General features: G+C 35.9%; 1 protein-coding gene across 2 annotated transcripts in view; it reads left to right on the forward strand.

The window, feature by feature from the left end:
* LAMA2 (laminin subunit alpha 2) overlaps positions 1 to 25871 on the forward strand; it is a 516055-nt gene that overhangs the window by 179113 nt on the left and 311071 nt on the right. For both annotated transcript variants that reach the window (XM_032484891.1, XM_032484892.1), the window contains exons 5-7: positions 18479 to 18658; positions 21647 to 21736; positions 23150 to 23267. In XM_032484891.1, coding sequence (XP_032340782.1) covers positions 18479 to 18658; positions 21647 to 21736; positions 23150 to 23267 — 388 coding nt within the window. The remainder of the gene's footprint in view (positions 1 to 18478; positions 18659 to 21646; positions 21737 to 23149; positions 23268 to 25871) is intronic.

Genomic DNA, 25871 nt, shown 5'->3' on the forward strand with positions numbered 1-25871 from the left:
TGGGAATTGCTTCCCTGTTTGTCACGTGTCCCCTCCTGAGAGGGCACCAACACAGACTTCTGTGTTTCCCCTTGGTGACTGGATTTCATCCTGGGGAGCTGCAGTGGGGAGCTGTGCTCATTATCACAAACAGCACCTTATTAATATTTGTGGTCCAGAGTGAAAATTCAAGAAAGACTCAGAACGCCTTCATGCTATTCTTTGCTTCATGCCTTTGGAAATCTTTGGGAGGCCTAATAGCAATGGACAGGATATTGGGGAGCAGGATTATATATGAAGTTTACAACCTGGTTTTTCCTAAATGGTGCTTGTATGAACTTTTGTAAATTGTGCTTTTGGGGAGATTATATGATCTCCAGGTTTGCAGGGCTGAAGTTGTGCAGAGCAGTCGTCTGTGGCAGGGTGCGTTCCGCCTGGGCCGCCAGTTCCAGCTCACCCACATGGCCCCACCGCACACACTTACTGTTGGGCTGTCCAAACTCTGTCACTTTTAACCTGTCTGCTCTTGGCAAGTTCTTTAACCTCCCTGAGCCTGCTTCCTCATCTGCAAAAATGAGGAGCATAGTAATTCCTTTCCAACCCTGAGAATTAAGTAAGATGAACTTAAATGATAAGATCAGCTCATACATGCCTTTTTTTAAATTATTACAACTTAAAATCTTCTAATTCCTATGGTGTTTTCTTGAATAGTTGTATTTTAGTTAATAGTCAAGAGTCAAAAGCTTATGTGTAAATTCAGATGACAAACCTTGGTAAATTTGGTTATAAATTCTGAAACCAGAAGCATCGATCACCTTTGTTCCAGACTACCTTTTCAAGTCTATTAATAGAGTGAACAACTTTAGAAAGTAATGATAGTGTCTTCTTGTGAAGCCAAAGGCAGGTTTTCTTACAGCCTTGGAAGATATAGATGGTGTCTGTATCCTCCCAGAGTAAAGATTTGATTTCCTTATGCTCAGTGTTCTTCAGCTGTAACACAACACACCAGAGTGCAGGTATCAACTGGTCCTCGTTGTATCCTTCTGTGTTGCAAAGTGAGGCTGGTATCATCAAGTATGCTGATGCTCGTGCTGCTTCCTGTGCTGTGAGTGATAAAGACCCCTTTCCCTGTTCTTGGAGTCTCATATGTTCTGCCAGAATCTATGAAACGGTGTCAGTCTAACTTATTATCTTGCAGATTAGGTAAAATCCAAAATCCCAGATCTTTCACAGTTTTTAAAAAAGGCTTTATTAAGGTACATTTCACATATGACAAAATTCAAAAATTGATAGTGCACAGTACAATTGTATTTTGTATATTCACAGAGTTGTGCAAGCATCATCACAATCTAATTCTAGAACATTTTCAACACTTCAGCAAGAAACCCCATACACATCAATAGTCATTCTCCATTTCTATCCATCTCTCTCTCCCCAGTTGTGTTGGGTTGATCTTAGAACCTAGGAGAGCAGGGTAGAGTCAGGAGAGTGGTTAGGAGAATTTTGTGGTACTTCAGGGGATAAATGATAGTGACTGAGAGCCTGCTGGTGGCAGAAGCAGAGGTGGTGAGAATTGTCTGAATAAAAGACACTTTTTAAAGTAGTGCCAATAGGATTTCCTGACCAGTTGGATCTGCCAGGAGAATTTGCTGATGGATTTTCCAGGAGTTGTGAGATTATGAGATGAGTAAAGGATGAGTCTGCAGTTTTTGGCATGAGCAACTGGAAGGATTGGGTTGCAGTTAAATGAATTGGGGAGAACTGTGGGTATAGCAAGTTTTGATGGAGAGGAACAGGAGTTCAGTTTGGGGTATGTTAAACTTGAAATGTCTTAATAGACATTATGGAGAGGTTGACTAGATAGTATGTAGTATTCTAGGGTTCAGATGAGAAATACTGCTGAAATATATGAATTTGAGAATTTAAAACTGTTAAGTCTATATGAGGTCACCCAGGAAGTGCATGAAGACCAAGAAGAGAAACAAACCTAGGACTGAGCCCTGAGGCACTTCAACCTTTAGAGGTCAGAGAGAAGAGGTAAAACTAGTAAAATCAAAGAGCAAATGCACAGTTTTGGACAGAGATTTCTCACAAGAACATTGCAGGCATTACACATTCTCTTTGTTGCAAGATGTGAAAATAATCTTCTGGGAAATGTACAGTCAGACCTTGGTGAAATTTATATAATAAGCAATGGATTATTTGCTAATTCCATTTGATTCCTAAGAAAACTAAAATGTTATTTGTTATTTAAAAAACAATATCGGGGAAGGGGCTGGAGGCTCATAGAGAACTTGATTGGATTTTCCAGGAAAGGTGTGGAAAAGCCCAACCTCTGTTATACATTAAACAAAAGCAAACAAACTAGCATATACTGTTTTATGTCCTTCAAGATTCACATTCCAAATTGTTATATCAGATCTTAAATACCATGTATTCAAAGATATATCCCAATGGTTCATTCTTCAAATAATATCTGAAGGATAAACTCTGAATTTAGAGACTTGCTTTGAAAAAAAATTATGATATAAATTACTGAATTAGTTTTTGCTTCTGGCTTTTGGCTGCATTGGTAAAACTTTGAAGGACATTTAGTTTTAAGTACAATTTGACTTCTACATTTTAGCCAGAGAGAAGCCTTGCCAGTCAAATTTTACATATTGAGAAAAAAAAAAAAAGAAGCACGCACTGCATTATTCACATTAGTTTCCCCTCCACTATAATGTGCCAGAATTCAAGAAGTACTTAATGTTTTTTTGTAAAACAGAGGGAGTGTCTTACGTGATGCCAAACATCTGAGTGAAAAATATAGTTAGCCGCCAATGTTTATTACTATCTGGATATTTGGTGTCATGGACATGATAAGTCATAATTAGCATTTCAATTTGTCAAACAGATGTTCACTGAATCACAAACACAACCTATTCCACAAGCTGGAAGGACATTTTAGATGACCTGTAATTGTTCTTCTGCTTATCAAAGTTAAAGAGGAAAAAAATATTAACATAATCCATCAAATGATGTGTAAAGATAAGTTATGTTATTTTATAAATATGTGAATTTACACTAACATGACAATGTGTTGAAATTAACTTAACCTGTTGTGTTTCAATGACTGTGGCTGAAAACAGCAGCAGGCAGAATTATAAATCATCTTTAAGGCTCAAGCATAGTGTCTATTTTTTCAGATTTTCTTTCTTTAATTAAGTTTTTTTTGTAAGTGACATTGACATAAAAAAATTCTTTCCATGATGAATGATTATTTGTCTTCAGTGGGCTACAAGGGTTTGATTTGAGGAGTGAAAAGATTTCTCAAGAAAACTATCTTTGGTTAAGAGTTTCTTTCTTAAATGTTTAATATTCCCCAACAGCTCCCTATAGTTGATTCTTTAGGAATATGAAAGTTGTAAGGAGTCCTGGAATTCTGGGTGGTGGAGGAAATATGTCAGCAGGCTCTGCGAGCTGCACCTTTCTCTATTTCCAATTTGAGTTTTTAAGTTTCTCTCCTGATCTTCAATTTATGTGACTTATTTTTCTTTTCCCCAATAGCCTTTGTTTTTGAAATAGTCTTCCTCCCACCACTTAAAGAAAAATTTCAGGAATAAAGAAAAACACAAGGAGTATTAAAATGGTTAAAGAAAAAGCATTATTGTTGTAAATAGAACACTCCAAAATAATTATTTTGAAAGAACAGCATTCATTTGGATGTATAAACTCTGGAATGCTTATTTAAAAATTGCTCACTGGGTTGTTGACCTACATATGCATTGTGTTTTTATTTGAAGGAAAAATGGGATTGCTGGTGATATATGTGCACTCTGCAGAGATTGTATAAATTGATGATGATATTTATGTTATAAGAGAATGTTTTCCTTTCTCTTTGTCAGTGCTATCATTTCTTAAATACACCACTGGAAGGAAATAGGGATTTATAGGTGTGAAGGAAGTGATTCAGATAAGAGCAAGGTGGTAAATTAGAATTGAGAATGAGTTAAATTTTATTTAAAACATAACATACTTTTGAGACCCATTGAAGGAACTTTAAAGACGCAGGGGTATAAACGTAGCAGTTAAAAGCAAATTCTATTTCAGTTAAAGTAAATACCCAGAGGATGGAAAGGTCATGAGATAAACCAGTGAAAGAGCTTAATTATGATAGAGAAGAAAGAGTTAGAAACAGAAAAGAAGGTGGATTATCAGGGAAGAAGGGAATGAAAATTGATTTTCAGAATAACCTACAAATAAACCTTCATCAATAATAATGCCAATCACAGGCCTGAGATTTTTCAAAACCAGCTCTCTAAGAATGTACTCTAGTTCATTGTGAATAAAGGTAGGCCTGGAGCATGGGGCATGGTGATCTCTGGCCCTGTGCTATGGAGTGAGATGACCAGGCTAGGACAAATCTGTACATCATCTTTTCACATAGGTACTCAGCCCATTGGAGACACCTGTAAATAGAATTTCAGAGATTCTTACTTGTGTCTCTCAAAAGACTGCCATACCTAGGCATCTAATAAGGAATGTCCTGGCCTACTGATGAGTCTGTGTCTCTAATAAGCACCTTATCAGATTTAGAGATACTGAAGATGGCAGGGATGCTGAGAGTGGTGGGATATGGTAGGCCTAGAGAAAAGATACAGGGAAGTCTGAGATGAGAGAGAAAAGGTAATTTTGGAAGTGGAGAGACTGGAAGCATTGCATTCTGGTCAGTGAGCATTCACTGAACTTACTGTGTGCTTTTATTTCAAGGAACCAAGTTCACAGCTGTTAGAATTACAAAAGCAACATAATCATATTATATGCTTTCTTTTAATAATTTATGTGTCATTATTATAAACTACCTCAAAAAAGAGGTTAATGTTAGCTTTTTATTTTGGAAATAAACATCATAAGAGGAACAGAGAGATAAAACAATCTTATTGCCATTTCTCATTGGAGCCAGTTTAGAAAGAAAACAAACCAAAAAATTCTTAAGCCCAATAGTGATATTCATAACAATTTTCCTAATTTAACTCCTTTTCTTTTTCACTAAGGAGGAACAGTTGTATTTTTGTCATTAACAGAAAAGGGAACAGAGCCTAAACACCCTATTATGAATTCTTCTGGGAAAGCATATTACAAATAATTGAAAACAAACGTGATTCTGTGAACTTGGCAGCAAATGTGTAACAGAAAGCAATTCAGCCCTGGCCCCTGGATGATTGATTAAATGCTTTATTCACTTTACCTTTCATTCATGCTATGTTTGTCAGAGGAAAGAGAAAAGGGAATGTTGCAAAACAAAATCCACTTTAAACAAATAACTTACAATAATGATCAGTGACCTCAAATCAGCCATTTATTCATTTTTCTCAAGTTTTAATGTTTCTGAATGTTTGCTACTCTGCATGAGTTCCTGCAGAAAATGGGGCCTTGAATTTCGGCACGCCCCCACCCCTAGCCAGCTAACCGACAACACAAAAGATACTTGAGCTTCTTTGAGGGCATGGCCCTGCAGCTTCCTGTGGTCAGTTATTAGTGTCAGTCCAGCAAAGGAACAAGAACACTGTGTACTCGGTGAATCTACAGAAAACTTCATCTTCTGGCTGTGTGGGAGGAGAGGTCCCTTGGTGCATTCTGTTTCTTTGAAGGGACTAGAGATCTGTTGGTGCCATACAGATGTCAGGGGTGCGCAGAGCCAACATCTTATAAACCTGGTAAATAAATGATTATGATCCAATTCTGTACAGAATAATGGTAAGAATGTGAACTTAGGATACTGTTGACACAGATCATGTTTGTTGTCGTTTTAGTTGCTCGATAAAGCATGTAAAATTAACACCGAACCTTTTCAATGAAACACTTCCTTAAAACCTTTATATTTTCTAATGATACCTAGCCGTCTGGGCACATCACAGGACTGTGTTGCAAACCTGGTGACTCCAATGAAATTTTAAATATAAAGGCAGGTTTACAGAGAATCCCTTCCTATATCATATCCTTTTCCTTTTCATCTCTCTCTAGTCACAAACCACTGCCCAGATGTTGCTAATTCTACAACCTCCCCTTCCTGCAGCCCTTGTGTTGGCACTTGGTCACCTACTCTATCCTCAGCCCCAAAGGCCATCATGTCAGGGAATGGGAATATAGGCCATCCTCAGAGCAAATCCCAGCACATAGCTGGAGGAGGTTTGAGCTAGGGACCCTTCTGACCTTTCTTTTTCTTAATTGCTTGTGTGAAATTGAATATGAACGAGGAGGCAAAACGAGGGCAAATGTCCTGCTCTCCTTCATGCATAGTCTCCTGTTGCAATTTGACATCCTTAGCCCTTCCAGAATCACCCTCCATTGTGGGTGAGAACTTTGTCACTACTACTTCCATTGTCTGAGGCTGTCCAGGTTGGTGACAGGTAACTCCTGTAGAGGGGGCAGCACATCTTGCTTAGCAGGGAGACACCCAACCATTTGTCTTATTTTTCTTACTCTTTCGAGAGTAACAACTGACACTTCATAGTTTTTCCTGTGTGCCAGGCATTTTTCCACTCAGATTGCAATAAATTACCTTTTTAATCTAGCAAACAGCATACTAAGTAGGTATTATTATTATTGCTTGCCTTCTACAGAGGAAACTGTATCCCAGAGAGATTATGTCAGTTGCCTAAATTCGCATAAGGAGTAAATGGCAGAGCCAGACTTTGAACTGAGGCAGCCTTCTTCAACATATATGATCTTCAACTGTGATTAACTGTCTGAACACATACAACACACATGCACACACACAATTATACAAAGCACCAGGAATGGTATTAACCTAAATTAGAAAAGCATATATATACAATTGTCTTTGTAGTCTTACTTGCAGGCTCATAGGTACTCAACTTTACAAGCCCACTGAAATAAAAATCCTTCAATTATGGAAGTATAAAATTTTGTTCTGGAAAAAAAACAATTCATTTTGTTAGTTATTTTTACTCTTTGTGCAATCTTAGGATTGGAGAGGTAAAACCTGTAGTTTCTTCTTACACAGCTAGGCTAGAGGCCATATTTAAAGAAATAGAATGCATGATTTCACTTGAAAGCCTAGAAACTTGATAAACTGTGGATGGGAAATTTCCCTCTAAAGATGAAATAAAACGAAGCAAGATAAGAATAAAAAATATAAGAGGCGATAGGAGAATGAGCAAAGATATGAAGGAGACACCAAAAAATTAATAATGTGAAAGCAAAAAAATAAAGAGGCGAAAGAAGGGAACATTCAGAAAATATGTTGTCATTATATTAGTGCCAGTGGGCAGTTGGATGGCACATGTCAAAAAGTGGGGGTGTGGCCACTCAGCAAGGAGATTCTAGTTTGCATACACATATGTTAGGATTATTAGAAATACGGCTAGCCTGGTGGGGAGGTGGTGCTCAATTGTGAGAACCTTGTGCTATATTCAAACCCTTCTCTAAGTCTTACTATGTCTCTGTAAGTTAAAATCTCTGACATCTTGTTGTTTGAAGCTGAAAATTTCTGAGCATTAAATTAGCTGTGATTACCAGTAGCCATCCCAAAATACTATTTTCTATAAATGAGAAAAATCCAATTAATGTATTTTTACAGCTTTCATTTATTTACTTGCAACACACACACACACATACACACACACACACATGCATTTCTCTCTGAGGAACCCTTGAGTCAGAGAATGAGGATGGAAAAGAGACTGCATTTCTCTTTCAAGTGCACATCTAGGTTTAGTTCCAATCTACTGACACAGGATCTGGTGCTGTATTTAGACCTCTTGCTCCAAGATTTTATTTTAATTTCAAACAAGTATTCCCATGCGGGGACTGAAAACAAAACAGGAAAATGTTGCTTAAGTTTTCCTTTGTGCTGTTATTATATGTGTTTCAAGTGTACTGATTGTTCTGTCCTACCAATGTAGGTCACTGTACTCTCAGTGGCTTTTTTTCTATTTGGAACTTTCTCTAACAACTCTCCACACTAAAGAAGAGCATATTAATTTCACAGATATTTACTTCCGGTATTAACATATTATTTTTCCCTTCTCCCTGTATCTTGAGGTTTTAGTCCTTCCTACTTAGTAGAATTTGTCATAAAGTAGAAATTATTTTTTTTTGCATATCAATGCATGGTTTTTACTTACTAAAATGCTTACGTACTAAACCTGTCATAACCAATTTCATTTATTTTGATGTTAGTAAGACTTTTAGGGGTTGGTTCTTTTCTGAACAATTGATGCTTTAGCCTTCAACTCTTGGACAGGTTCTGGTTCTGGTTTTGATTAGTGTAGACCTTTGCTTCCACTTACGAGGAGGATTTCTACTGATACGGATCAATGCCAGGTGGTGTTAATCAGGTCTAGGACTATCCTTGGCTTAGTGATCCTCTGTTCTTTAGTATGCTTCATTCCTGCCCCTTCACAGGAGGCCTGTTTAGCATCTGGGTGGGTGGTGGATCCTGGGTGGTGACCTAGGGCATGGTAAACAATTTACTCAAGAGAGTCTAGAACAGACACAACTAGTAGGATAAACCTGACCCAAATTCATGAAGAAAAGCCAAGAGCTGGGGAAATCAAACAAGCTAGATAATTCCAGAAGAGCAAGAGCAGGATAAATAAAGAAAGAACGAAGTTAAAATACTAGTGTCAGTAACATATGGGATTGCAATGTAAGTAAGGCAGGTAAATAATGGAAAAGTGCATGGAAAAGATGATCTCACCAGTGGTAAGCTTAATGTTGTTAGAAGTCTTCAAATAGTGCCTGGATGACTGGCTATTATTCATTCAACAAATGCTTACTAAAACCCTGCTCTATGAGATGTACAGTGGTCAGCTGAGTAGCTCAACCAATGAAGTCAGACTAGAATTGGAACACATCTTCGCTATATGAACTTAACCATACTTGTTAAAATTTCAGTGTCTGTTTTCTCTTCTTAAAAGGGAGACGATAATAACACTAACCTCATGAGGTTGATGTAAGCATTCAATGAGTTAATACTATATGAGTTAGTATACACAGATTATATGCAAGTATGCCTAATATCCAGTAAGTATGAAATCATAACCACCATTGTTTTTACGTGTTAAGTGCCTGTGTATTGGAAAGAAATTTCTAAAATAGCTGTGAGGTTGGAATAGATGACTGATGATTTATTCTCTTAGTCTGTCTCTGGTTGAGGCACATCCAGCAAGTGTCTAGGGATAGTGAAAGAGTTTTTCTTCTGGTGATTTTTCCCTCCTGGTCTGCTCTGAAGCTACTCCTCTTAGATTCTTTCCTTGCTATGAATTTCAGATGATGTCTATATCCCTACACAGTCTTCGCTTGACAGCACAAAGATGTAGTAATGACATCTGCATTTAATAAAATTTGAATGAGACACTCCTAAAAGAGACTGAGAAAACCTGTTTTGACGACTCTTTTTTTATCCATGCAAATATTATATATGTTAACTGAGGAAAGAAAAAACAAATAATAAGTGAAAATTTTCCAACTTGAAGTACTTTTAAAAAATATCATTTGAAAATAATTACAAATTTAAAAATAGATATAAAACGAGCTCATGTGTTTCAAGTCCTTTTAGAGGAAAAAGGGGGTGATGTTTGCATTCAGTAATTATTTCCTCTTTTGAAAATTTTAGGGACTTAGTTGTCATTGTTTCTTTTATACGTCATGACCAGTGAGATCTTCCATTCAATTATGATGAAATTACATGTCACCCATCTGGACATGTTTCAGATGAAACTAATCTAAGCTCAAGGGAAATAAGTGTTTTGCTGGATGGTTTTGACTTGCACAAAGGAAGATGACCACCAGAAGCTTTTTGAAAAGAAGGACCATACCAATTTTGAAACTGAGAAAATTGAAACTCCTAAAGCAGCTAAGATTTTGCTTCTATTTTGATCTTTCCAAAACACTTAGTTAGTCCTTCTATGTGTTAATTTCATAGGAGTTAGAAAGCACTGCCACATGAAATCTAGTATTGGTACAAAAAATAAATAACTGAGTAACTCTGATACAGAGAGAGAGAAAGACAGAGAGAGAGAGGGGAGCTACACAACCTTTGGAGCACAATATTTTGATCAGTTTCACTCAGAGAGAAGAAAAATAAAAACATAAAAGAACAAATACTCATTGAAGAAAACTGAATTTCTTATTCTACTATAATTTATTAATGACCTTTGCTTTGACAGTGATGAATCTGAGTACATATTTCATAGAAGGAAAAGCTTTCATCCAGGAATAACAAATTCAAGAATTATAATTCTAAAGAACAGGAGGAAAACAATCTTAAGTTTCAGGGGCAGTTGGAGCCAAGTAGGTATCAAAACGGAAATACTGTCTCACAGGAGTGTGAAAGACCTGCCAAGGCTAAGCTCGGGGTACAGTTGTCAGTGATACAGTCGTATTTGTTAAGTAGTTCATTAGGCTGACATTTCCTTGTATTCTTGGAATAGATTAGTTATGGAAGTTAATGTCATGGACAGTCTTTGACATTTTATATGTTAAAATATTACTTTTCCAACAGCACAATAGTCATCAACCAGGGAAGAGTAGTAGTTGCTTTGGTTGAGCTTGTAAATTCTAATGATAGTGTCATGTTTATTAGGGACCTTCTAAAATAATTCAGTACACTATACTCTGCATGAAAAGAAAATCTTTCCAGTTCTGGTAATGCATCTAAGGATATACACGTGTATCACATTATTTTTATCTTCAAAAATGCTCTGTTAGTGTCTTAAATAACTTTTTGTTCATTTATCCAAATATTGGAGGCTACAAGGATACCCATATAATGTTTTTTAGGTACTTGAATTATTACACCCCTGGTGAGATGTACTGAATTATGGCAAATAAAATGTATGCTAGAATTCTTGATGTATATCCAATAAATGCAATTAAAATATAGGTAAAATATATACAAAGTCAAAATTTAAATGATATACACAGTACAAAAATTGTGAACGTGTGATTTAAGAGCTAATTCACTGGAAGTTCTATCACAGTCTGTAATATCTGGGTATTGATGCTGATTCATTCATTCACCAAATAATTATTGAGAATCTACTGTGTGCTACTCACTGTGTTAATCACTGCGACTACATTGTAAATAAGATAAACTTCCTATTCTCCTGGAGTCTACAGTCTGGTAGCAAACACACAAGCAAGTAAATAGGCAAAGATAGTAGTGAAGCTTGGAGAATTCATAGGAAGAACTCCTAGACAGGATATGGAGGTCTCTGTGGAAGGAAGGAATTGCCACCTTGGATGAGACTTGAAAGATGTATAAAGTATGTCTGTGCTAATTGAGAGCAGTGGGGAGACATAAAAGGTACTTCACAAAGGGCCCAAGAGGAAATTGACCATGACACAAAAGGGGCAGTGAAAATTAGTCAGTGGCCTAGAATAGAGTAGGCAGCCAGTAAAGACTTTTGAATCAATGAGTGACTGACAGACTAAATGAATGAATGAGAAATACTGAAGTATGAAAAGATGGATCAGAGATAAAATTTTGTAAGCATGTGTTTTAAGCCTTCAGAGTATTTCATTTTCTGGATGTGCAAATGAACAGTATTTGAATTAGTAAAAAGACATCATAAAAACCATCATAAAAATGACAGTGATTAGTTGGAGGAAATAACAAAATACGGGGAAAGGAAAAGGAAAGAGGACTTCAATAAACTGTGCCTGATATAACTGGAAATAATGGACTGGAGAAAGATTCATTTTATAGTACCCCATTTCCTCATTAAGAACCTGAAGATTCTTGATAGGGAAAATCTCCAGTCTGAAATGTATACATATTTTATTAACTTGCATTATAAATGACACATTATGTAACTGTTATTATTTATCCAGTGTGTTTTATTGCCCATGAATTAATTTTCACATATTAATGTATTTTCATATTTTAAGACTAAAAATATCACATTGATTTGGAAAGGTTTTATAAACTGCGGTGAAACTTTTTTGATAAGATAGGAAAGGTTATTTTTCAATAACCATTCAGTTACGTTTAATAAAACTAATGACAATCCATAAAGATGATAATATTTAGTAAAAACTTTTCTTCTAGAAGCTGCATACTTTGTAATTGTTCTTTAATCTTAGCAAGTCCATAGGGTTTAAAGAATCTACTCTATGACTTAAACATATTCTACGTGCTGTCATGAACTCTTGTGTAAATAATATTACATCAGATTTGAGGGTTGGACAATGAAATAGAATATGATTTACACCAAGAAGGAACTAACCAATGGGTAAGGCCCACTTTGCTCTAGTTAAAATTAAATTGAATAGTTCTTAATTTGAAATACAATGTTTTATGACATTTGTGTGTCCTTCTCAGCTGAAAATAGCCTGTCTAAATGAAACTTTGGTGTAATAGAGAATAAAGTTAACTAATATTTAACTAATGTTAACAAATGTAGTAGACCTAGATGTAAGGAAATCATGGATCAGAGCTGTTAATTCCTAATTTTCTCTAAATCAACTTAACTCAAAATGCTTGGGTAGAAAATTATATGAGGGATTACTGAATTTAATTTCATTATGTGGAAATACCATACTCAAGGATTTGCTCATATAATAACAGAAAAATGTAATTAATTATTCTGTGAAATTGCTTTCCATATAGGAGGCTGGTTGAATTTGCTACATATTTAGAATGTACATGTTTCCTTTATTCAAAATTTTTTACTGAGTATTCAGGTTTTGCTAGGTACTATCCTACGTGCTGGGAATTCTGTCAGTTAACAAAATAAATAAACCCCTGAATTCTTGAAACTTATATTCTAGTGAGTGGAGAGAAATAATCAACAAGATAAGTAGGTAAATCGTATTCATGATATATTGGAAGAAAAGTACTGTGGAGAAAAATGAAGCAGATAGAGGAAGTAGAGAGTGCCAGGATGAAGTTTGCACTGTAATTAGATATGGAAGGACTGGCTGAGAGGGCCTCATCTCAGCAAGGTTTGAAAGAAGTGAGGAAGTAAGTGTTGCAATACCTAGGAATAACATTCCAGGCAAGAGACCCCAAGTTTAAATGTCCTGAGGTAGAAGCCTATCTGGTCTGCCCTAAAAAAGATGGCAGCCTGGCTGGAGCAATTGGATGAGGGAACAAGTAGGAAAAGAGCTCCAAAAAGTCATTGTTTTCTCCTGTAGCATAATTAGGGAGTAGGGGTGGAGGGGTGACATGGAAGATAGTATAGGATCTCATAGTTCACTATAAAAATTGTGGCTTTTATTGGTAGTGAAGTAGAGAAGCATTGGAAGATTTTAAGGAAAAGCGTGATATGACCAGAGTTGTATGTTACAAGGAATATTAAAGAATTCCCTGAAACAGAAGCTGACCTCAAGAGAATTTACAAGTCAGTTGTTGAGGCACCAAATAATAAGGAGAGAGTAAAAATTACTACTCCCATTCAGGAAATAATGACTTCTGTGCAGTTTGCTAATGATGAATGTGATTATGGTGTAGGGTTTGAGATGGGAATGGACCTCTTTTGCTGTGGTTTACACTATTTTCATAAAGTTGAGGGCAAATGTTTACCTCTTGTATGTAACTTATTGAAGAGAAATCTTTGCAGAGATTATTGAAGATCATATGGCAAACAGAAGTAAAGAAAACACAGATACAGACCAACTTAGAACATGAGTGAGAGTTGGCTTTGGTCTACAATATTTTAAATTATTAATATTAAACTTGTGATCTTTGTTTTTAAGGAAAACAGAGAATAAAATGATGGAAGTACTTACTAAAAACTTAAAACAACCCCCTCCCCAAACAGCTGCTATGTTGTAAATAAATCCTAAGGAGGTAAGAGTTATAGCTGGAAGAAATGTTCAGATCCTTATCGTAGTGCCCAGGTGCAAGAAGACGAAAGCTTGGACGAAGATTATGTTAGTGGAAGTGGTGAGAAGTGTTTGGATATATTTTGAAGGTAAAGCCAACAAGATTGGCAGACAAATTGGTTGTAGGAAGAAGGAAAACTGAAGGATGCAAGCCTGACTCCAAGTTGCTGGGCCTGAGTAGTTGAAAGGATACAAGTATGTAGTGAGATTGGGAACACTGGGGATGGAGAGCAGGAACTCAGCTTGAGATGTAAAGTTTGGGATACTTGTTAGACAGCCACATAAGTGGATCAAGAGGGCAGTTGGATTCTGCATCCTGACCTTCAGAGGAGAGATCAAGCCTAGAGATATAAGTGTGGGAGATGTCAGAATAGATGGTATTTAAATCTGAGAGCTTTGGTGGGATCACTAAGTGAGTAAGTGTAGATAGAATAGAAGATAAGTCCAAGGACAGAGCACCATGTATTAGAATGTTAGGGAGGAGAGAAGATAGTAAGAAGGATTGAGAAGGGGTAGCTGGAGAGGTAGGAGGAAAGCCAGGACAGTGTGGTATCCTGGAAATGAACAGACAATCAGTTGTTTCAAATGCTTCTGCTAGATCAAGTATGGTGGAGACTGAAAATGGATGACTTGCGGCTTCCTATTTATCACCCAGAGCCAGAGTCAAAGCCTTTGCTGTGCTAGAAACAGAGGGAAAAGTTGCTGCACTGTCACCTTTTCCTTAGTTTCCTACAGTTCACCCCCTGTCTCCAAACATTTGCTTTCTTTTCTTTCTTCCCCACGTGCTGGGTAAAATATAAGTGATTAGGTTCATTTTTCCAAGTTCTCATCGTAATCTTATTCTTCCTCTCTGAACTAACATACTAATCATGGTTAGATTTAAGAGGTTCCCACAAGTCTCAGCCACTCATTTACATATACGTTGTTTGACCACACCAGTAGATAGCTAACCTCATCCTACACATATGGATTTTATTGTTCTATCTCCTGTGGTCGCCTTACTACCAAATTGTTATAACAGTCACACTTAGAGACTGATAAATCAAAGGGGACTTTAAAATATTCTGAGAGCGATTCAAGTTGTCAACTCCATTTCCACTACTGATTTCAAAGTTTCTTATTCTTATTAATGATCCTTAAGTTACTTTCATCCTCCCATCCATCCATTCACTCAATAAACTTGTATCGCTAGGAAGGGCATTAGGAGTATGCTGTTTCAGTAATCTAAAGCAGATGTAGCAATATAAATAGAAAAACATAATAAGAAGGGACCATTATCTGTACTAGAGATTTGATTATTTGCTGTATAAACCATCTTTAAACTATATTCTTATCATCAAAGTAAAAATGCCGTAGAGGCATCAAGATCTTCTCTATCTACAAGGGAAAGATGATTTATATAGTATGCTTACACTAATAAAAAATAATTATTTGGATGGATAGAGTATAATATTGGTTTAGTCATTTGGTCATAAAAAGAGATCAATCTCATGAGGTTTTTTTGTTTTCCTGTTTATCTGTGAAAACTAATTTCAAAGAAGAGTGTAATTGTAAAATCTAAAAAAAAACGGCTGTTAATCAAGCTGATATTTTCATTTGGAATAAATTCGTTTGACAGCATGAACATATATCCACCAACATGTCTGTAACGGAAATCATTTCAGAAGACACCAGACTGCCCCAGACTTCCCACGGCCTCACAGCAAGGTAGTGCTGGTCTTGAGGACTGATACTTTTCTTCTTTTTGAAGATAGACACCCTCCAGTTGTCACTCCACAGGAAATCAGGAAGTATGCTAAGCTATCCAGTGAATTTGGAATTACACAGCAAAGTGCCAGTGGAAATATCCTATCCAATATTATGATTTATTTTGAAGGAGAGTTTAAAAAAAAAAAGAAAAGAAAAAAGAAAAATGAGGAAGTAAGCTGCACACAACATGTCCAAACAGCTGTCTGGTTTTCTATCTCAGAAACAACTTGGGACTAACTATACTCACAAGATCTCTTGGCGGAGTAGCTTGATGAAAATACCAAAGCTGTGAGGAGAAGGGTTCTTTTGCTGAATCCTTTCTGCAGCTATCATATGGTTTATTAACCTAAATGAGAACTTGTACACCATTTTTTTTTAAAGTTCCAGTATGTTTATGTGAGACACTTACTGATTCCGTGTATAGCACAAATACAGTTCACGGAACATTGACACCAGACAAACCTTAATGATTTTCAGAAACTTGAATCCTAGACATGTAGTCATTTTCTCTTTTTGAATAGCATTTTTAGGAGCAGTCAAGGAAGAGCTTGATAAAACTGAAATTTAAGCATGAATTCAGGGCACTGATGATTTTGGGATGCCCAAATTAATCTCTAAGGGGAATTAATTTTAATTGCTTCATGCATCTATGAATTAATTTTTAAACATTTAATTGAAACCTTCTTAAGTAATAGAGAAAACTTGATTTTAAACACATTTCTTGCTCAACTGCTAGATGCCATAACTATGGAATATACATCTACTTTACTCTTTTAGAATATTCTGCATTAGACGGGAGATAGTATTTTGAGATTCAGTGTTTTAGGAGACCTTGTATTTTTTCATCCTCAAGTGTTGATTAAGTGAATTTATTCTACTAAGTATCCAAGGAAGACTCGATTAGCTGGGAAATTTCATATTTTTATCATGAGGCATTTTGAATCAATTCTTTGTGATATCAGAATTAGTTTCTCATCTCGGAATTTGCTATATTTATTTCTCTAGTGACTCAGTAGTTTATTGGCAGTCAGTTTGTAAAATGCGCTTGGGGATTATCTAAATACAGGATTTTAGGAATGGAAACACATATTGCCTCTCCTGTCAAAAAGCACAATTAACACACATGATGTATCATCTTGCAAAAGTGGATGAAAATTCCAGTGGGTGACCTCAAGTCACAGTTTCCAGTGCACTTATAGACTGTCGTGTTCCTGCATAGCTTCCAGCCCAGTACAGGACTCCTTTCTTTTATTCCTAACTCCCTAGCCTCCTGTGCGTGTGTATACGTGCTTGTATGTGCATGGATGTGTTCAGTCAAAAACCTACCACCCAATTCCAATTTCTTCAACAAATTTAATTCGATTTAATTTATTGCATAGGTAAAGCTGCATTCACAAAGTACAAAATAGTGGAAGTACTTCTTCCTATAAGTATATTGAGAGTTTCCTCATTCTTTTTTATGGCACACATAATTCACCATATAGATATATAATTTATTTAACCAGTCATATACTGATGAACGTTAGATTGTTTCCAGTCTTTTGCTATTACCAGAAAAATGCTGTAGGAATTATATATTTTTATATATCACCAATACATATTAATTAATGATAAATGTAACATCTGTGGGATAATTTCCCATGAGCAGAATTTCTAAGTAAAAAATTCTATGCCTTTGTAATTTTGATGGTTACTGCTAAATTCACCTTCAGAAGGGTCTGTGCCACTTGGCACTCATGCCTGTCCTAAGTGTGTGAGAATTCCTGTTCCCTCTCGATCTTGCCATTGGGGAGTATTACCAATATTTTGGGGTTCTGACAACTTGAAAAAATGGAAAAAAAGATTTTTAGAGTGGTTTTAATGAACAGTTCTCTTATGAGTGACGTTCTCTATCTTGAAAGTTTAACAGCCATTTATATTTTCCTTTCTTCGAATAGTCCTCTTGTATCTTTTGTCTGTTTTTGTGTTTTGTTGGTATTTTTTTTCTTGATTTATAGGATTTCTTCAGGCATTAGAAAAATAATTCCTTTGTCTGTGATACAAGTACTTCTTATTTTATTAAATGGTTTATCCCTCATTAGAAATCTCTGCTCTCATGAAATCCCTGTGAGAGCATGTGGGCATCATGCACCTTTGGAGGGTAGGTCCTTGACCATTTTCCCATTTTTTACATGGGAAATTATATGATTAGCTTTGATTTATTCTGATGTCAATTGTGCTAAATTATTTTCCTGAAAAATTTACCATTCCATCTAGGTTTTAATGTATTTTCATAGAGTTGATTTTTCATAGAATGTGTTATAGCCTTGGTAAATTTTTGCCTTCTTGATCTATAAATTACTGTAAAAACAACAACAACAAAACCCCACAACATATTGAAATTTCTCACTGTGATTAGAGATTTGTGTAGTTTTTCTTGTAATGTGTCAATTTTTGCTCTCTATATTTTAAGCCTATATATTTAGATACTTTCAAGTATCTAAAATTCCTGATGGTTTCTTGCTTTTGTCTGATATTTTGTAACTTTTTAAAACCAAGTTTTCTGGTTTCCCATGATATACCAGAGTCTTAAATACTTTAAGGGGACAATAATTTTCAGAAAAGAAAGATTGATTTAAGAATTTATGGTAATCCTTGGAAGGTCAAGAAGATGCAATGCCTTGGAACAGAGAAATATGGGGAATTGCAGTGTATAGAGAATGTCTAAAATATAAACAATAAAATGTATTAAAACATTCATAAAATTCCTCAGCTACTCTCCTCTATTCCAGTAAAGTACTTACTCGCCTGTATCTGCCTGACTCACTGGGAGAAGGGGAGCTTAACTTTATTTTTCTAAGAAAAATCAAACAAAATCAGGTATTTAATTTTTGGTACCCTTAATTCTTAAATTATTTCCCGCACTGCGTAGATTCACATCTCTTTGATCAATGGGAGACCGAGTGCTGATGATCCTTCTCCTGAACTGCTCGAGTTTACCTCCGCTCGCTATATTCGCCTGAGACTTCAGAGGATCCGCACCTTGAATGCCGATTTGATGATGTTTGCTCACAAAGACCCGAGAGAAATTGACCCCATTGTCACACGAAGAGTAAGTTATGATGAATCATATTGGAGCCTGTGAATGATCTTGCACTTTTCATTTTAATTATCTGTTAAATAGTTTTAAAAGATATTTTTCAGTGATTTACAGGAGTGATTTTTATCAAAGACTTAAAAATTCCAGAGACTTTCCTTTGCTTAAATCCCAGCTCTGCTACTTATTAGACGTGTAACATTTATCTAACTTTTTAACATTTCAAAACTCTAATTTCCTCTTTGATAAAATGAAGATCATAATGCCTAGTTCATAATCCTGTTTTTGAGCACTAAATTCATTTTTTGATACTTTGAGTGATCTGTGCTACTATTATAATTGGCTTTGGGAAGTTGCTACAGGAAGTGTATGGTCTTTGAAACATTTATGGTTGCAACCCACACTCCAAAATATATTTTATATCATGAACTCAGTACACACACATACACACACACACACAAACACACACACACACATCACATCACATCACATCACATCACAATATATCTTAAACTTTAATGAAAGTAGAATCAGCTGGTGGTGTTGTGGAAATGCAGATTCAGATTCAGTAGGTCTAGGACAAAGTTGAGAAACTGCAGTTCTAAGTTCCCAGGTGGTATTGATGTCACTGGTTTGTGGACCAATTTGTCTTATCAAATCATTTTGTTTTATGCTTCATTAATGAATCATAAGGCATAGTTCATAAAAGCCCTGCTGTAAGAAAAAAGGTGATTCTATATACTATTTTATTTTACTTTATGAACTGAATATCAGAGAAAAAGTTATAGCTTCCTTTCGACAGATCATTGATAACAGAAGCTAACGGAGGTGTTGTTTTCCAATGTTAAACAGGAATTTGAGAGATTATGACATAGACGATCAGCCCAGGGTTCTGTGAGTGACAATCGTACTCCCTCCTAGCCGTGCCGCACCACAGTCACTGGTTTATGTCATCTCCCTTATGTGCTGCTACACAGCCAAGACATTATTACCAAGAGAGTCAGTTCGGCTATAAATCCATAAAGCAAATATGCTAACAGAATATCTGCCTGTATGACTAGGGGAGGAGGTGAAAAGAGGATTGTGGGGAGGAACTGAGATTATGAGACAAAACACTGTTCTAGAATGACCCTACTAAGGTTAGACCATTGCCACCAATTGTCAAATTGCTGAACCTGCAGGCTGAATATTGAAGGACAGCGCTTTTCACAGTTCCCGAGTACCCCTCACACGTGTTCTCTTCTCATTACTTAACTTACTCACACCTAACCTCTCCATCATTAAAAAATAACTTTTAAAGTTTAATTATCCCCATGCAACACGTTAGATGTTTTAGTGCGCTGTATTTTCCAAAACTGAAATAATTTGACCTTGACATAATGTTTCAGTATATTGTAAATTGTCTTATGCAAAAGTAGTCATTATTTTACAGCAAATCTAGATTCTTCACTTGTTAAAAAATAACTTTTAATTATAATGTTGGCATGACTTAAAAATATACACCAAGGAAGACTGAATAATTTTGAAGTGAAATTTAATCTTTCTTGACAGTGTATCTATCAAAGAAAAAAATCAATGAAAATAAATGTATTCTTTTTTTCATCTTTTGCAGAAGCCATAGATGGGGTTGGGATGCACATCTATTATTTATAACTTCATTGTACATGAGCCTTCAAAATAGTGCAGTGAAATTCAACATATAAATATGATTTTTGAAAGTATTCAAGTTCAGTAAACACTACATGTAAATTTCAATATATAAAAATAAGATATTGAATTTTAGCTCCATTTTGTGACTCAAAAATGAAGCATTACACATTTATATTTAAAACAAATTTCCCAATTTTAAAAGCATCTAAAAAACTACTGTATCAGCTTTCTGAACTATTATCCCTATTTGTATCTGTATTATTAGGTGATGAAGTTAGTGAAAAGCAGACTTTTATGTTACCTAAACTTCCTAGCAAGTTACATTACTGTGAGGTCTAAGTATATCAACTAAGATAAAGTAACAAAAGTAACAAAAATATTATAAAAGAGACTATATGTAAATAACAAAAACATACGAAAAGAAAAGAAAGAAGTAAATGGAAAAAGGGAATTTGTAGTCAGGGAATTCAGATTTGTGTCCATCTACTTATTTTTGCTAATTTTTTTTTATTGTTGTTGTTGTTTTGTTTTTTTAGTGTAAGTAATTGGAATAATAGAGCTATCTTCCACTGAGATGGTTATTTGGATTCCAAAAGATAATGTGAAATATTTGCACAACTATAAAATGTTATATACAAATTAATTAAAATTTAAAAATAGTCCAGTTTTGTAATTACAAATAATCTTTTCCAACTCGCTGGATAGTTGAGAGTAATTAGAAACATAGCCCTATGTTAACTCAGATAGGAAAGTAATTGCATGGATATTTTAACATAATAATGAAAAAAAAGCATCTGGCACATCTAGTTTACTCTTTACATTATATTAAATCAATCTTGTAGTTAATTACTTTTTATTTCCCTCTTCATATGGTTAAGAAATGTGTTGTTATGAGCACAAATTCCCCTAAATTTGTTGATTCTTTCCAAATCCATCAAGTAAAACAATGCATATGCTTCACGAATACTAAAGTTCCTCTAATGACAATTAAAGAGGCTTTCTTTCAAGAAACTCCATGAAACAACTTTTATAAAGAATTATTGTCCTTGCTGTCCTTACCCCCAACCCCGTAACAACTTGCTTTCAATAGTAAGTACTCCAGCACAGACTTTGTACTGTCTGTGAGAAAGAAGTTTCTAAAATGTCCACCTAACATAAATTAGAGGCATTCTGTCCTTGGGCTGTGATTGCAACGTGAGGAGTTACTTGATATCTTTGTGAGCCTTCAGTTTTTCTGCAGTGCTTCACACTAAGGATACAAGCAGAAAGCCAAGTTTTTAACTGAATGTTCCCTTTTGTACTTTCACCTTGCAGTGGTCCTAACAGGATTTCTCTCTGGATTGCTTTTTGCAGTATTACTACTCGATCAAGGATATTTCTGTTGGAGGGATGTGCATCTGCTATGGTCATGCCAGGGCTTGTCCACTTGATCCAGTGACAAATGTATGTATATTTATACGATACTTAGGCAAAATGAAGCTCTGAACTGTAAAATGGTTCATGAGAAGCTTTGCTGACACGGACACTGTGAATGGGTGTCAGGTCCCCACTTAGACAGCGTAACAGAAAGCCATGCCAGGGTGAAATAGAGCTGGCAGTTAGGATGATAGACTTTGAAGGCAGCCATCACAGTATTGGAAAACAGATTAGGTTTTTTTTTCCAAAAAGGCTTCAAACTGGTCTATCTATTTTGAAACCTCTCTAGCTATGACAGCCTGCTATATGATTTAGCTTTAGAGAATACCTGCCATCCATCAACCTGACCATTTCTTTTAAGAGTTTTCATAAGAAAAATTAATGCAAACAAATGAAAAATGTGCATGGAAGTAAATATAAGTGACTATGGAACAGGAGGCTGAGCTGGGACAGGGGCTATAAAGAGTCGAGTGGAAGAGAGTATTCAAGAGAGCATTGAAACCACCAGTTCAGAAAACACTGGAGTGGTTTTGGGTTGAGTTTTTCATTAATGACAATGTATTAAGTGAACATAATATAAAAAAAGAAGATGAATGAGCATCTGTTTTACTCAGTCATAAACAAACTTGTGAGATACAAAATCATCTACTGTATAGTGTATGGAAGAAATATATTGAGTAGTAAGATCAGTGAACAATGTAGCTACCTATGTAAAGTTTTTTTTTCCTACTAAAACTATAATACAAATGGTATTTCTCTCAAAGCTAGTTTTCTGACCAGTGCATCCTTGTGTTACTTCCTAGGGAACAGTCAAATCCCTGGCAGATTTTTCTGGGCAAGATGGTGGTGCTGCTTTCTGCAGAGCATGAGCACCATCTATCATGCATTCTGATAAGCAATATTTCCCAAACTTTGAGAGCCCACATGATGGCCTTGAAAGGCCAGCTCCATGCAGTGAATTAAGACTGTCCTCAAAACACACACAGACAGGAGATTCAGGCTTAGGGTATTAGATTTCTGTTACTTCCACGGCCCCCACCTCATGCCTAGGAATCTACTCTTTCCCCTCTTCCTACACCAAATGTTAATGATACTTTTAAGGAAGCCTTAAAATAGATGCGTCCAACTCTCAAAACCTGTAGATCTCGGGAATCACAGAGGGGATTTCAGTTTTCAAGACCACCCCCTTTGGACCTCTTCTGTCTTCTACGTCAGAGCCTGGTGATTGCAGAACCAGCCTGGACCCCCCTTCGCTAAGCTTATGTTGATCAAATATACCCACTCCCAAGGCTAGCACCTCTTTCCTCCTAGATTGACAGGAGTTTTATATTTTGGTACATAGTCTCGATGTTTTCTCTTCATTCTACCTTTCAGGGAAAACTTCTCATTTATGGTTCCAAAGGATACTGAAAGTACACTTTCCCCCAATTTTTTGACTAGAAATCCCGCTGTGAATGTGAGCATAACACGTGCGGTGATAGCTGCGATCAGTGCTGTCCTGGATTCCATCAGAAACCTTGGCGAGCAGGCACTTTCCTGACCAAAACTGAATGTGAAGGTATGTTCCTGAGAAGAAAGGCCAATAACATGCAGAATACCTCCTTTTCTGGGACGCAGGTGATATACACATGTGCTGATTTTGGGTGGGCGCCTGTTTTCAGTTTATATGTTTTACGAAAGGCAGTCGCTGGTAAGCTCTTTTACCCTCCTATTTTAGAGTTTTCAAGTTTTTTTTTTTTTCACTTTGACAAATATTTATCAAACACCCATGAATTTACCACTGTGTGAGGATTATGAGAAATAGGTAAAATCATAGTATACACTTACTGTCATCATGGTGAAGCTGAAGCTTATAAGATATATATAGAGAGAGATATATATAGAGAGAGAAAAATGTAAATAAACATTCAGCAAATCCTACCGGATATTGAGATTAGCCTTTTAAACATGTATGTTTATAAAATGGTTCTGAAACCAGTCTAGCTCCAGATCCTCTGCCTGTTCCCTTTGTAGTCCCCCTCCTAGTAAATAGCTTTTGAATACTATCATCTAATAAATGGAGGAAAAACAGAGAGGAGAGATGATACCCTACAGGTTAGAGTCAGTTTATTATCTGGAAAAAAAGGACTCTGTTTCATTCACTATACTTATTAAATGGTAGTGTTTCGGGGCAGTAGCTGGGACGAATAGGAGAGTATAAAAGGTAGCAGAGAATGCAAGAAATCAAATTTGTGAAGAAAGAATATTTATTTTAATGATAAGCATTGATCTCTTGAAGTATGGTTTCACATTAATAACAGTATAAAATGCTAATATTAGAAACAGCATCAGTGACAATCATTAGCATATTACTGTGCTATAGTAATTACTAGACAGTGACAACCAAGCAAAAAGCCAGTAACGAAAAATAACAAAACAACTGGCTATGCAAACATGTGCCAACAAATACTCATTTATACTTTAATATTATTGCTTTTGAAGACAACCCATGTGTCCAGTTTTTCCCAAAGGGAAATGCCCAAGAATGGTAGCAGGTGACTTTATAGCCTAATATTGGCAACTGTCTCAACATAGTGACAGAGATGCTAGAGAAAGCCGTGTTTCTGGAGATCTGCTCAGGACAAGATGAGACCTAAAAACAAGTACTTGGGCTGAATTCTAAATCCAAACTAGCTATGAAGTCCAATTCAATTGAATTCAAATATCAATATTTTAGTGAGTCAGTCCTAACTACGTTTTTCAGTTCAGTAGGTATAATATGAGGTATAATATAATATAATATAATATAATAATAAGAACAGGTGTAGTAGACATTTTGCACTGTTACCAACTTTATATATTTATTGAATAAAATATATTTATCATGTATCAGTCATGACAGGTCCTTAAAATTACTGAATCATAGCAGACTTTAATCATAAAATATTCCCCAACCATAAAATACATTTTCTTTTCAGTTTTGATTTTGCATATACTATAGAAGTCTTGAGTCCTTTCATTTTCTGCACTTACCTTTATTGCTTTTTTATTTGTATCTGTGTGCTTGCGAGGATATTATGGTTGAGAAATCACTCATTGCTTCTGAGATGTATCTGAAGGAATGGCCACCACTACCCACTGTTGTAAGGGGGTTATCAGAAGCCCAGCTTTTGTTTTCTCCATCTATCCCAACACCATTCCTGATCATCCCTCAGGGTTTCCACAGCTTCTCCCAATAAGAGCAGACATTCATTCCTAAGAGCGAATTTCAGTTAAACGACACCATGAATATTTCTTCTCAAATTTCCTTAAATTTAATTAACTTCTTTTCTGCTGTGGAATATCAGCACTCACAAGTGGGAAAAGCATTTGAGGGTAGGGATTCCTCCTGTAGACTCTGACATTCTATCACATAGTTAGAATGATGTACTATTAGGTAGATATGCAACATCGTTACCATTCTCCACTTGTGCATATGTGTTTAAACAAGGACACAGAAAGGATACATCAGACTTAGCAACAGGGATGGAAAAAGCAACATAAAAGGAGATTTCCACTTGCTGCTATATACATGTTTTAAAATAGTGGATTATAAAACAATTTTATCTTTCTTTGTGGGAGAGATGGGAAGTTATATTTCCAACTTGAAAAAAATATGTGTTTTTTAAATCCACAAATTAAAGATGGTGTCTTAACCATAAAACCTTGTATAAATATTGTGTTTTTGGCAATGCATACATTCTTAAAAGCTTATATGAAAATTTTCTTTTCCAAGTTGAACTGTATTCCAGTCACCTTAGCATGTAGAAAAATCCTGTAACATGACAAATCCCTCTATGAAATGAATAATTGCCTTCAAATTCATTAGAGTTTAATTTGAATTTTCATCAGTCTAGCTTAGTTGAGGCAGATTGTATCTTCAAAGTGCAAAGAATATGTATTCCATGGCTAAGCCCATGTTAACAGACAGTTTCGCGTGCCTTGAGCATTCTGTGAAATAGCGAACTGCTGATGACAGAATGTAACATGGCTCTTTGTGAGTAGGTACCACCCATGTCTTCTGAGGCTATAGATGAAAGCTGTGCAGGCCCAGGGCCTTTAAAAGCAGCCAGGGCAGAGGGTCCTCACCGCGTGGAATGTGAGAAGGACTGCTCCTCAAGCATCAGTGTTTACCTGCATTAGC

This window comes from Camelus ferus, chromosome 8, assembly GCF_009834535.1.
Source record: "Camelus ferus isolate YT-003-E chromosome 8, BCGSAC_Cfer_1.0, whole genome shotgun sequence".
Lineage (NCBI taxonomy): Eukaryota > Metazoa > Chordata > Mammalia > Artiodactyla > Camelidae > Camelus > Camelus ferus.